The sequence below is a fragment of the Nelusetta ayraudi genome, unplaced genomic scaffold (genome assembly GCF_046127955.1).
Source record: "Nelusetta ayraudi isolate G7.1 ecotype Tasmania unplaced genomic scaffold, CSIRO-AGI_Nayr_v1 ptg000008l, whole genome shotgun sequence".
Lineage (NCBI taxonomy): Eukaryota > Metazoa > Chordata > Actinopteri > Tetraodontiformes > Monacanthidae > Nelusetta > Nelusetta ayraudi.
This window is the reverse complement of record NW_027466058.1, coordinates 1,056,912-1,070,990: the sequence shown is the minus strand read 5'-3', so window position 1 is coordinate 1,070,990 and position 14,079 is coordinate 1,056,912. Positions and strand designations below refer to the sequence as shown.

The 14,079-nt window shown below is 44.7% G+C and overlaps 1 protein-coding gene across 1 annotated transcript; it reads left to right on the top strand.

Moving 5' to 3' along the window:
- Window positions 1-8,570: 8,570 nt before the first annotated feature.
- On the top strand, window positions 8,571-10,485 carry marveld1 (MARVEL domain containing 1). Its single transcript, XM_076018542.1, has one exon. The coding sequence runs from the start codon at window positions 8,947-8,949 to the stop codon at window positions 9,442-9,444; it is 498 nt and encodes a 165-aa protein (XP_075874657.1). The 5' UTR covers window positions 8,571-8,946; the 3' UTR covers window positions 9,445-10,485.
- Window positions 10,486-14,079: the final 3,594 nt, after the last annotated feature.

Sequence of the window (14,079 nt, the reverse complement as noted above, 5' to 3'; positions counted from 1 at the left end):
GAGAGCAGTTTGACCCCGCGCATACAGATTTGAAGGCACCGCTGGGGAGGGAATCGTCCATTTCCTGGCCGCCGCACATCCAGTTCCATCTGTCACGGTCAAAAAAAATCCCAAAAAGTGATCTTTCCTCCAAAATCGATATGGACAGACACCCGAAGGTCACATGACCGGGTTTGTTTTGGCCGCGGGTCAGCCGGACGCTCTTGTTGAATCATGTTTGATGTTCCACGCCGAGCTCGGAGGTGGGCAGGGAGTCAGGGCCGTGCGCGTGCTCGCGGAAAGAGAGGGAGAAGAGAGAGAGAGAGAGAGAGAGAGCGAGGACAGCATTCGGGCGGAATCTGAGCCGTACAGTAGTGAGAATGTGAACAAAGTGCTGAATGATACAGAGGAAGGAATAACAATGAGCACCGTGCCGCAGTGTGATGAGATTCCGCTGTGAACAAAGACGCCGAGTGTGGCAACGTGGAGGTTGTGCCGGCGTGCGTGTGTGCGTGTGTACGTGCGTGCGGGCGTGCGGGCGCGTGTGTGTGCACGTTCCAGGGGGTTTTGGATTGTTATCAGAGCACGAGTAGCTTGTACTGTATATATCTTTTTCACTAATTAATGCTCTGTGCTCTAAATACAAACCAGCAGGGACACATTCAACCCTCAGATCTCAGCTTATATAAAATCTCCATGCAGTCTTTGTTGTCAATCACACACACATACACGCACACACGGCAAGGAGAGAAAGTGTGCTTCTTCTTCCTCCTCTTGAAAATCCCATCCACCACTCGCTTTCTCCTCGCACAGCTGTCACTCCATTGTCAGCCTTCGCCGCGACTCAAAATGTCTGCGAGTGCGAGAAAGAAAAATAAGACGAGCGTATTGCAAATCTGAAAATAAGTTTTAGATTAAGGGGACATCATCTTTGTCAAAATGACAGTGATTGGACGGAATCCGGCGACAGGCGGCGCTTGCAAATCAAATTTGCGTTGACTGCGAAAGAAGATTTAATAGAAACTCAGAAGATGCAAACCTGACACTGCACATCGGCCGAGAGATTTTTATGCCTTTGGCTTCGTAACTTATTTCTGTTAACGTCACCACAAAAAAAAATAGAGGCTGTTTTCTGGGCATCTCGGCTAATGTTGATCCATGGAGGTGTTCCTGCAACCACAAAATCACAGGGCGGCTTGAATGCAACACTGTTTATGGGAGCAAAAGCATACTTCTGTGATTTTTCATAATTTCAGGTTGCACAGGGACACTCATTTACATGCAGAGAGCTCAGAGTCGTAGTAAGAAGTGCATGTTGCCTCAGAGGCAAAACAATCGACAACAAAGGGATTTCGTTTGTTGCCACCACACTTTAGTAGCAGCTTCAAATGTTACTATTACTGCTGTGTCTTGCTGCGACACTGCTATTTTAATTTGCATCAACAGTCAGAGCATATTTGTTGCCACTGTGCAGAATTGTTGTATTGTTGCTATTATTACTACTACTGATACCAAAGAGGGTCCAAACCACTGAAGGTATTAGGAGATGTTCAAGACGTGCATGTGTGCGTGTGCCTAGCTAAAATCTAACTCATCTCCTAGAGGAGCCGCTCACTAATCGTCAGCGGCCAAAAGACTTTTATTGCAGGAAATGTTTGTTTGTTGTTCTAATGAAACTGAGAAAACTGCTGCGGCCAGCCTGCAGCCGAGATCATTAACAAGCCTGCCAGCAAGTTCCTGTTTTCGTTGCAACTAAATTCTGACCCCAGCTGGCACCTCTTTCTCCTCATCTGCCACTGATTGGTCCAGTTATATTCCGGCTGGTAATTGAGACTGGAGCTTATCAGGCCTGAGGTTAATAGAGGGTAATACAAAGCTGTAAAGTTGCGCTTTTCTCCTGAATTTTTATCACAGTTAGAGTTAAAGAGCTTTTTATTTTTATTGTATGAGGATAAAAAAAAAAAAAAAAGAAGTAAGACGATTTTTCTTTTTGCAAAAGATAAAATAAATATATTGTTTTTAATCGTAACCTGTGATCAAAATGCTTGGCAGCAAAACAGAGCTGTTGGAAGTTGTCCAATTATGGCAGAAACCTTTAGCACGGTGGGAAACCAAGAAGAACTTCTGCTCCAGCAGACGTAAGTGTAAACATACCAGAGAAATATATTATTGTAATATGTTAAACAAGAAGAAGAAGAAAAAAACAGAATGCTGCATATTTGCATTGATATACTGTATGACCTGTCGTGGATGTTCCTCCACTGACCATAGCAATTGAAGGACGACCAAATCTGCGGCACTGAAACTGGATCACCGCTCCACATCTCATCAGAAGATTTATGGGGTAAATGAAAAGTTGAGATAACCTGTGCAGGCAATAGAATGAGGTTATCTGTCCGCCGAGCCTACTTTACACAATGAAATGGGCAGCCCAGCAAAGCAAGGATTATCTCAGTCTGCTGCTTTCCCTGCGTTTTAAAGGGAGTCAGCCGGGGGTTTCTGTGCCGTAAAGCTGCCCTGCAATGCCTCCATCCACTGTTTGCAAAGCAGCCAGGCTTTGCAGAGCGGAATCCAGGGTGCACGGAGACGACTTTGTCTTCCAGACGACCTGAGAATCCCTCCGCCGTCACCCAGGAGGAACTGGAGACGGGAGGAAGGTGAAAGCTGGGATAATCCTGCTCTAAAATAACACAGTTTTATTTATTTATTTATTTGTCTTTCTGTACCTGCAGTGATGTCATAGTGACATCACTTAATATCATCATGTAAACACATGAGCAGTGCAGCCCCTGCAGCCGTAAACACTTATTAAAGTAATTTGTTTGGTCTGGCAGAGCGAAGTAAATGAAACGATCAGTAAAAGGATAAAAAAAAAAAAAAATGTGAATTCATTATGGGTGGGGGTGAGACTTGCGGAGTATGAATTCTTCTCCATCCTCAAACAAATCCTTTGGCGCCATCTAGTGACAATAAAGTTACTAGTATGCCGTTGTAATTATTACTTATGACCGCTGGGTGGCAGCATTGCTTCGTAGGTTGTCATATCCATTGAAGGGCGACAGTAAAGGGCTGTAAGTTGATTTTTACACATGGATAGAATACACATTTTTATTCTAATAAATAAAAACTAGGGTGTCTGTTGTGTAGTGTCGCCCAGTCGCTATGAAATATAGAAAACCATTTTCTTGTGTTACTTGCTCAGTATGTCATCTGTCTACGAATAGAATAGAATAGAATAGAATAAAACAGAATAGATTACAGCAGCAACTGTATAGTGCACAAAGATCGAGAATTATATTAATTCAAAGAAATAATGAACTAAAAAGTAAAAATAAAATAATTGTTAAAAAAAAAAAAACATATCTTATGGACGGTTGAATTTACAGCTATCTACATACTGACAAATACATAGGACTTAATTGCACCTTTGAGAGAAATGTGAAGCTGTTAGGTAGCATTTTATTGAGTGCAGTTGTACGGCCTGATGGCTGCAGGCAGGAATGACCTGCGGTGATAGATAGACAAATGTTTATAAATATATAAATACACATATATATGCATTTCAAATGACGTATGATGACATTTTTTCCATAATAATTAGGAACTCCGGTTTTTAGTTTAACTGATTGATGCGAGGCTCTACACTATGTGTTCATTCTTTCTGACTGTGCACAGGGAGGCCAGGTCTGGTGAAACATCACCAGTTTACAAGGTGAACTGAGGATAAAAAGTAGCACACGAATCATTGACCTCACGCAAACTGACACCACTGTATGAAAGTCTGTGCTAGTTTGATTTCCTGGAGCAAAGACAAAAACAGGCAAATAACACTGTCTCATTTCTTTAATATTATCAGAGAAATAAAACACATTTCACAGTACAAAAACTATCTTCATTAAGTTTTCAATAAACCTGAACATTTTGTTGTTGGACGGTCTTTCATAGGCACAGAAGGTTTTGTTACCATGAAGATTTAAAAATAAAGATGTTAGTGTTTAGGTTTTCGTTCCCTGCACAGCAAGAAGAGAAAAACTGGGTGTTCCCAAGTTTTGCCCCTGTGGCTGTTTTTCAGCATTGCTGATTTCACAGCAGAGCTAAGAACAAATCACCTGACAAAGCAAACATGAGCTAGTGACTGACTCCACTCTCACTGTTTTGTCACATGCACAACGACTGGATTCAAGCAGCTCTGAATGAACAGATGTGTGTTTTTGATCTCAAACTAAAGCCTGAACTCAACTGAGGTGAGGAACATATGTTTTCTGCGCACACATGTTCATATGTGACTTTTTGTAGAGGAGGATTGGTAACATTAAAAAAAAAAACAAGTCAGGGGACACTAATGTAGTTAAACAACTTATTTTTCTAACATTTGACCAGTTATTAGTAATATAATCACTACTACTATCGTTACGAACATCGTTCATAGAGGTTAAAAGAGGCAATACAAAAGGCTTCAACAGTCACAGCATCATGACTTCCCCTGATGAAAACGAGCCGCGCTCCGGTTTCTGAACACATCACATCATATAATAATTCAAGACACAATCAGACTTATTGCACGTTGGAAGGTTCCGGTCCATCAGTGGAGTATTCTGTGGAGGTATCTCTCTGGGTTCTTCTCCCCTCCTCTCCTCAGACCAGTGCTGCTCCGGGTTGGTCTCTCCGAAGCCCCAGCAGGGCCCTGTTTCTCCTTTAGCAGCAGCGCGGCGCCTCGTCCGGGTGTCCCGGTGGAGTTGTGTCGGTGTGGATCCGGGCTGCTCTGTGCTCCGGCCTCAGAGTCGCTCTCCTCTGTAGGGTCCTTCCCTTGGCTGCCCGTTGCGTTCTCCCCAATCCTGAGCAATGTAAGATAGTTTCATTGTAAGACCAAAAGCAAAACAAGTAGTTATGTTGTTAAAATAAAAATCCCATTTGCTAATGTCTCATGTTAATGTAATTCAAAAACATTGCAGCTCTACTTCTGTTTCTCGCTTCGCATTTCTGAAAGTATATATATAATTCCTTGGTTCTGGAAAACTGTCACAAAGGGCACTGATTTCTTTCCCAGGCTCATCACAACACTCTCCGTTTGATCTTGATTCCACCCTCTGACACCGCCGCCTTAAATGTCAACTTCTAAACATGTGAAATCGCCAACAAAGCCTCAATTTAGAAGGAAGCTTAAACACTGTGCATTATTGCTGGAGGCTCTAAACAAGAAGCTACATAAGACTGCTCAACTACTGGCGTGTGAGAAATAAAATAGACTTCACATCACGAGAAATGGGAACTTCCAAAACATCATTAGATTTTGCATTAAATGCAGGTTTGTGTTTTCTTCCTACCTAAGGTGATTAAAGGCTTGGAGCCAGTGTGCGCCCAGTGCTTCTCTCCCATTAGCCCTCAGGCCTCTTCTGTGACTCCGGGCCCTCAGTCCAATCAAGGCCTGGGCAAGTTCAGCTTCATCCCTGTGGCCCCAAACAAGCTGGGCCCTCTGCTCGGCATCCTGGTCTCCCGCCGTCCGGAAGAGTCTCTGGAGCTGCCACAGGTTGACGTTGCTGAAGATGTTCCCCGAGCCGGCCTTCCTGCTCCTCCTCTCGGCCAGCCGCCACAGCGGCGAAGGGCTTGCCACCATGGAGGTCTTGGGAGTTGCAGGGCTGGTATCCATCCGTCGGGACGACAGCAAAAGGTGGCAGAAAGTGGATCGCCTCTGTAAAAGGAGAGGTCACAACTTAATGATGTTGGGGGCGGGGGGGAATGGAAAAGACGGTGGTGATCCCCAAATCACGGAGCCATGACGTTGACGGACGGAGTGCAACACAAAGTTGACTGCGTTGGCGCAGCGTGCGACAGCTGTCGGCCCTGCCGGTCAGCTGCGAGTGACGATTCTTTAATCCAGCTTGAGGATTTTAGTGAACAGCTTCGCCTGAAAGCCAATTAAATCTGCAGATGGCAACTTCATCTTTCCTCAGTCACACAAGCGCTCGAAGTAGGTCACAAACCCAGGGCCCGAGTGAGGTCACGATTACACAGTGAGCCCATACTGCTCTGCGTGTGTGTGCCAGAAGCAAAGGTGAATCTTCAAATTGTAATAATGCAAATTTGACTTATTATTTACACATCTAGACCACAACAAAACAAAAGCCTTACAGCGTGAACGCGTCGCTGGTTTGCCTTCCTGCCCAGCTCTGAACAGCAGACCGATTCTCAGCTCAACGCTGAAAAATCTGATCTCCATTTGACACATTTTATTTTCAATCCTTCACACACGGATGGTGAAAATCTCTCATTCCCTCTGACGCAAAACGCTTCAGAGGTCTGAGCCTTGACTCTACAGGAATTCCACACTGCTGTGCATGTTACATGCATAATCTATGCATGTCTGACGTCAGTGCTTACCCGCTTCTATTCTGGATCGAGCAACCGAAACGAAACAGCAGACAACAGGAAAACACTGTACGTCACAGCGACGGGTTGTTGTGCGACTCTGCCCTGCGCGCAATTCCCATAGGTGACTGATATTGACTGCTGCTGCTGCTGCTGCTGCTGCGTTACGTGAGTCATTTGTGAACCAGCAGACGCAAACATGCCTGCTGTTATGCAAATAGCAGCCATATATTATAAGGCATTTCATTGCGTTTATAACACAAAAGGCTTGCAGCTTTAAGACAACGAGGTTTGTTTTACGACTACATAAAAATTCCTACTGGCTCATTCAGAGTCGGTTTTATCGTTACCCTGCTCTGTTTGAGCAGTAAACAGGAATCTTGTGAGGGTCATGAGTGCGGTGGGAGAAAAAAAAAAAAAACTAAAATGACATCTGCTCACCCCGAAGATCGACTGGTCAGCTGCTCCTATAGCATTCCGCCGTTCCGTGCGCGCGTCGGTGCTGCTTTCCCGAAACAAACAAAAATCGCAGACGAGACGTTAGCGCGACCTCCCCTGCAGCCGCTACTCCAGATACACAATCGACTTGTGCCCTTTTACCGCAAAAACAATGTCGCCAACTGCTGCACACCGATCCTTTACCAGTAACACCGGGCGCCGGGAGTGAGAGAGTGAAAAAAAAAAATGACGCTCTGGCCAATCGTGACTCAGGGGAGGAGACTCTGACCCCGCCCCTTGGCCACGTAGGGCGTGTGCGGGTGAATACCATTGACGTCAATGAGCCTGGCTGGCACGGGCCGCCCAGTCAGGGAAGTGTGAGAGCTTTGAGCAACATGTGAGAGCCCTGCGCCTGCTTTTAAGACGCAAGCAAACAGGATGACGCACGGGACACTGGATGATCTGGCCTGTATCGGATCCGCAGTGACAGCCATGAAATGAAACAGGATTCGTTCGTCATTGCATCTCCAGAAGACAATTTATAGGGAAATGCTCTTTTGTATTTTGTGCACCTCTGACCCCTGATACCTACAGACCCAATTAATCACTTGAATCCACCATAAACACTCAGGAAGGGCATTTCGATGCTTCCATGCTTTAATTTATGGCAGACCACACTTGAAGCACTAAAAAGTCGCCTACGAAGCTGCAGACGTGCGCATTCCCACGAGGTGTATGCATTTCTCGGTATGCATGCAGCTCTTTGCGTGCATGACAACGGCCTGATTGCGTTTCACCTGACCCCTGTGCGTCCTGTGCAGGATGCTTTTGTCCTGCTCGCCTCATGGGGGTGCTATATTACTCTGAGTACTGGGACAACAAGGCAAACGCGTCCATCCACGTTATTAGGTGCACCACTCATCAATAAATGAACGTATATCTAGTCAGTCAGTCACTTGGCAGCAAGTGGTTCATCCAGATGCTTAGTTGTGAAGTCCAAACTAAGTATCTTCTGACTCTGAGCATTTCACTCATTCAGGACCAGTTTAATTTAAACACCAAAGCCTGAGTAATGTTGCTGACCATGCCCATCTTCTTCTGACCACAGTGATGTCCTCCTGTCCATCCTATGATTGCTTCTCCCAACAAGATAAAAACTCCATGTCACAAAGCTCAGTTCACCTAATACTGCTCTTGTAAACTATTGCTATTGTACAGTCATCAAGGTTTAACTTAGTTGTACTTTTTATTTATGTATTTATATATTTGGGAGTAAAGAGGGGAGTCACACTCTGCGTGTGTGCTGAAATGAAGATTTTTTAATTAAATGTGTTTATTGTCATGTGCATGGTAAAGAAACAGGTTACCCTATGCAATGTATTAGGAAAGAGAATTAAAACAGAACAAAATATACAAAATAATATATAGAGTGCAAAAACAACAGTTTTTTAATAGGACAAATGTAAACATAAATGTTAACAGACAATTGTGCATGTTACAATATCTCATCAATAAAGCTTATTCTGCTCAAAAGTGAAACTCTTAAATGCCAACCGGAGCCACAGCTTATGACTTTCTGTTCAAGCTCTGATTTTCACAAATTAGCCAATTTGTGATGTGCACGTGAGTCTGATGACATCTTGTTCTGAAAAGGTGCTGTTGGGCGTGTGGTGTCAAAGGTCAAACGGCCCCACGGGGGAGCTGCTGCTGCGACAGCAGTGACTGAAGAGGCGCGGATGAATCCAGAGGAGGAGTCAGCTTTGCATTACGGGCCTCCCCACTCCCTCCATCACCCAACCCCCCTACACAGACGCTGCATTCACCAGAGAGGAAACGGAAAAGACGAAACATCCACGAAGGGTTTTTCATTCCGAAACCCCGGGGCTGGGAAAAAGGACAGAGAGTTCCTTGTTTAAAGCGAACACGCGCCGACTTTTGGCTTCACCGAGGAGCGCAACAAACCCACCCCAACTAATCTCATCTCCTCTTCGCTCTTCTCGGCTGAACTCGTCCCACCATCTGTCTGCAGCTGGCAGAAAGCACCCGCCCTGTCCGGGAAAAGAGGGGACCGACCGATCGCGACCGGCGGAGGAGGGGAGAGAGAGAGAGAGAGAGAGAGAGAGAGAGAGAGAGAGAGAGAGAGAGAGAGAGAGAGAGAGAGAGATGCCAGGCGAACCGGCCCAGTCTCAGGTGAGGGAGAACATCCTCAAGTTCCTCAGGAGTTTCCCGGGGATCGCGCGGATCCTGCAGATCGCGTTCGGCGCCGGCCTGTGGGTCACCATCGCCGCCAACAAGTACGAGGGCTCGATCCACTTCGCCCTGTTCGTGGCGGTGCTCTTCTGGCTCCTCACCCTCGCCCTCTTCTTCCTCACGCTGCTGGACAAGCAGGACCTGGTGCCGCTGCTCGGCGGCGAGCGCTGGCTGTGCACCAACCTGGCGCACGACGTGGCCGCCGCCGTGCTCTACGTGCCGGTCATCGGGATCATGAGCTACAAGACGGACCGCAACTCCTTCTGCAACCTGGACCTCTACATGCACGCCTGCTACTACAAGGTCTTCATGACGGCCGCCGTGTTCGCGTGCCTCTGCTGCCTGTCGTACCTCGTGTCGGTCATCTACGGCGCGTGCAGGAAGTGTCGCGGGGAGCAGACGGTCTTCTGATGGAGGGGGGGCGGTTGGAGGAGGCTGAGGCGAGTTTGGGGAGGGGGTGCATCCACAACAAGATGAGGAACAGTTAAGTACACTGTAAACAGCTTCTTTTTTTTTCTTTTTTTTTTGAATGACAGGTAATTAAACCCCCTTCTAAAGTGACCGTCAAGCTTGTGAGCACAACAAGGTTCTGGTGCAGATCAGTTGTGGGTTGGAGTCAAAGTCAGAGGGATTTTTAAAAAGTGAGGTGTTGTGCTTTTAAATCAAAGCGCAGGCAGTGCAGTTGTCAATAAAGGTCCCATATTATGCAAAATGTAACTTTAACAACGTTAACACCATGCGTCTCTATTTCCAGAACTTAGTAATGTTATTCCTCATGCACTTTCTCACCTCTTTGTGATGTCACAGACAGCCAATACCTAACAAAAGTTAGAACGACTTCCCCTACCCAGGGATTTTCCCCTGAGTTTATATTTTTTTAAATGAATAGTGCAAAGTTGCCCCACTGAAGCCCAGAATGGAAAAATACACTTTTTTGGAGTCATAGTTGGTGTAATATGGGTCCTTTAAGACAAGGCCTCTAAAGTTTGTTTTTCTGCAGCATTGGCTCATCACCATTTTTCTTAATGGAGTAGACAGAGTGCTATAAGTGGTATAAGATGTCTTTTCCTTGTGTTTTCGTGTGTAGATTTTTGTTGGTACCAAACATCATCCTGTAAAATGTCTCATGAAAAACTGAGATTTTTTTTCATAGTTTATTTTACAATTATTTTTAAGACTTTTTTTATTGAGATATTTCTATGTTTTTCTACGACGCCAATCCAAGCTGTGCAGTTACTGACGGACTAAAACATTTTATCTCCTCTTTGTTTTGTCTGACTCTGGTTTATCATCAGTGCTCTCTGCCAGATTGTCTCACGCTGAACAAGATTGTGACAAAAAAAAAAAAAACGAGATTGGTGCTACATTTTATATGCTGAACAAAAATATTGCCCTTATGTAAGGCCAAGGCCCAAAAGCCTATAAATAAAAGCCAGTACGATCTTTTCACTTGGTCGTGATGTTTTGCTATGGAGAAGCGTTTAGACAAGCTGCGTTAACAAAATGTTCATTTTCTTATTTGTTTTGTTTGTCTAAGGGAAGGTTGGGTGTTGCTTACATGTTTCGCCTTTGGTGTCTTCACCCAAATGAAACACAGATTTCAGATAGCCCGGTGACGGAAGCACTCAAGAACTTCCTGTTGGGAGATAAAAAGCTGTGGCCAATCAGCAAGGTTCGGGTTAGCATCATTTACAAGCTGAGGTATTTGCCACATGAAAAGCATATGGATTCCCAGACCTTTTGTGTAGCTGAGAGACAACAGTTTAACAAAATGCATTATTTTTTTGTTTCTAAGCAATGAAAGATCTCATTAGACAGAATCAAATGGGGCCTGGGTCAGAAATTCTGTGGTGAAGTGAGTGTTTTGTGTTGCAGGAGAGTTGCACAGCCCCTTTGGGGCAGATGCACATTAGTGCATATACGTGTATGTGTGTGTGTGGGGGGGGGGGTTTGGAAGGAGGCTTGGTCTTACCGGAACAGTACGTAAGGGCTCTGGAGGTGTGTTTTATATTCAGCCAATGAAAATGATACAAGGTTCAAGATGATTCAACGTCTGGCTTTGTTTCCGTCGTCTTCACGGAGTCAGGAGAAAAAGCACCGGGCTCCTTGTGTGAACAGCTGTGCAATTAACGGGAAAAGATCGCAGTGGCACTTTTGCTCACTATAGGGCGGAGGCCTGACACCAGCTGACTGAGTACTCACTTGTGAGATGGCGCTCAATTTTTAAAGCTTGTTTTGGAATCTTTGATCATTCTTGAGATTTGGCAGCAAAGAGATTTTAAAAGCAGTCGCAACATGCCAAATGGTTTTCCTTTCAAATGTATAAATAAAAAAAACCTGATGAAAGTGGCCTTTCTACCTATGCAAGAAGCACAATACAATGTCGACTGGCGACATCTGTGAGGAAGAGGAAGGGAGCGGAAGGGTTAATGTTTACCAGCTGCGGCACCGGATACAATTCTAACACTTCCAGCAGAGGGAAGCAGCCCCCCCCCCCCACCCCCCACCCCCCCCGGCCCTCCACTCCCCAGCACCACCACCACCCAGGCTCCTCCACCCTCAGAGTGTTGTCCTGTCCACGTGTCGACTCCTGAGGAAACACTCTGTTGTGCACAACCAGATGGAGGCGGGGACACGTTGGGCCCCGTGGGCCCCATAAACAACGAGGCTGGGGTTCAGTCCGATTTGGAATCGCTTGGCTACTCCAGTGGCTGAGGAGCCACGGGGGGTGGGGGGGGGGGGCAGCTCGAGAAAAAAACAAAAAGATCTTGCGCACACATTTGCTGGAAAGTCCTTTTTTGTGCATGACGCATCGACAGGCTTCCTGGTCGCTGCAGTGATGTCATAGGTGAACACAATACGCGCGCTAGCCACATTTGTTTTGATTTAAAACTTTATCGCGCATGAAACTCTTGTCACCTCAGGTTTGAAGATGAACTCGATCGGCGCATAACAGAAGCGTGAGTGCAGAAGAAGCGTTTGTAATTATTATAGACTAATGTCTCTGAGAAACTACATTGAGTGAGACACGTCTATGAACCATCAGTGGAGATGTACGTTGTTGTAAAACGAGGCATTCTTTATGTGTGTTGAAGAAATTTCAGATGTTTATCATGGACCTTTCAAAACCATCCCCTGGCACTTTTCTAAAGCAACTAGCATCATGCACGCTGTCGCAATGAGCTGATGTCAGCGACCAAAAATAATTACACATTCCTTAACAGGAAACCTAAAATTGTGTTCTGTCCAAACAGATGACAGCAGCGAGGCTGTTGTTAGTCACGGACTTCAATCACAAATTTGTGATTACTGTAACTTTCAGGGTAGCGTTCCTCTTTCCCTGAAATAATCAAAGTAACCCTTTTCTTTGTTTGCATTTTAAAAGTGCTGATACTGATTTTCAGATGTTTATCATCCACCCCAGAATCAGGTGGAGCGCTCTGGCACAATTATCATTTAAAAAAACAAATAAAACAAAATTAAAAACAAAACCACAGGGAAATTGGTAAATTTAGCTCTTTGTCTAAATTATGATTTTCAAGAACTATCATTCAAATGAGTAAAGTCTGGAGTTTTTCATATTTGCAACATTAATTTGTAGCCGATCAGCCAATATTTTTACGAAACCCAAATAATATAGGATTTTTATATTCTACCATATTGGACATGTTTATGAGATTTTGTACTTGTAGTTGTACCACCACTGCAGCTGAGTAGGCAGATGCAGCATAATGCTTCTAAAAGCCTTAGGGACTTTAGTAGGTAAACTCAAAGTCAACATTTTTGTTGTAGCCCAGATCACTTATTACTCACCAAGCGTCACAATAAAATGATGTGTTTTAAGGACATGCTTGGTGTTTGTTTGTAAAGTGTGATCGCAGTCCTGATGTGGACATCAGCTGCTATGTTTTTGTCGGACTGTCATACCAGGTGTGTGAAGATGCCATGTTAGAATCCACTCAGCAGCTGTTCAGAGCTGAAAGAACCCCATCTTTCTCAGCCAAACCAGAATCAGTGTTGCTGGCTCCACCCGCTGGAGTCCATCTACCTGTTTTTTCCTTGTTTTTCACCCAGCCTCATTCTGGGAGACCACATGTAACGTGAAAAAGCCAGGCATGGGAGCGCCCCGTTAACCACACTCTCATACTGCTGAGACGCACATTCCATTTCGAAGGAGAGCGTAAGAAGGACTGGCAAAAAAAAAAGAAAAAAGAGCAGCAGGATAAACAAAACAAGTGAGTGGACAAGGAAAAAAGAAAAGGGCAGAATGGGGAAGGAATCTAAAATTGACACTTCCTTTCTGTGTAAGACATGAATTGGCGCTCTGTGTTTTGGGGTGTGTCAGAGCTGCAGTTTGCTACGGTCACTTGCTTACAGTTACAGTTACATGGTGACCGGGCTTCTACGCCTCATTCTCGTTCCAGCAGCTTTCCTCTCTGCATAGGCAATGCTATTATGTGTTGTGTAAGCGCAAAGACTGCCAGTCGTGGGAAATGATGCTTTTAATAGAGCTTTTAAAAAATACTGAACCCTTTCATTCATTCTGCTAATCTTCTGAAAAAATGTGTGTTAGAAAGTGAATGAGTTTGGGAAAATGTGAGGCACTGAAGGAGGAGGGATTTTTTTAGTCACTGGGTGGAAGTCGATGAATTAATTATTTTCCTGTCTGGCATTCATGTGGGCATGTAAGAGAAGCTTTGCAACAGGTTTTCAACTACAGTGATTTTGTTTTTGGTTTATTCATTATATTTTAGCTCATCAAGCAAGTGTCTATGAGTTAGGAGAGAAAATAACGTTTCCGTTCAGCTCAGTTTTGGGTGGGAAAAAGTTGTTTTTATGAAGTTTAGCAAAATCAAGACTGCCAACATCAGCAGATGGAGAATGTGCCTCTATCAGCCCACAGGGCTTTGAGCATCATCACTTTTACCACGACTACGATACTTTTATTACCACTGAATAATACAGCACAATATCATTATTTATTGCTATATTGTTTTGATAATCACAATAAAGTAAATCAAGGCAGAAACAAAATATCAATATAAT

Coding starts and splice junctions, on each gene's coding strand:
- marveld1 (XM_076018542.1), top strand. CDS start 8,947: ATGCCAGGCGAACCGGCCCAGTCTCAGGTGAGGGAGAACATCCTCAAG.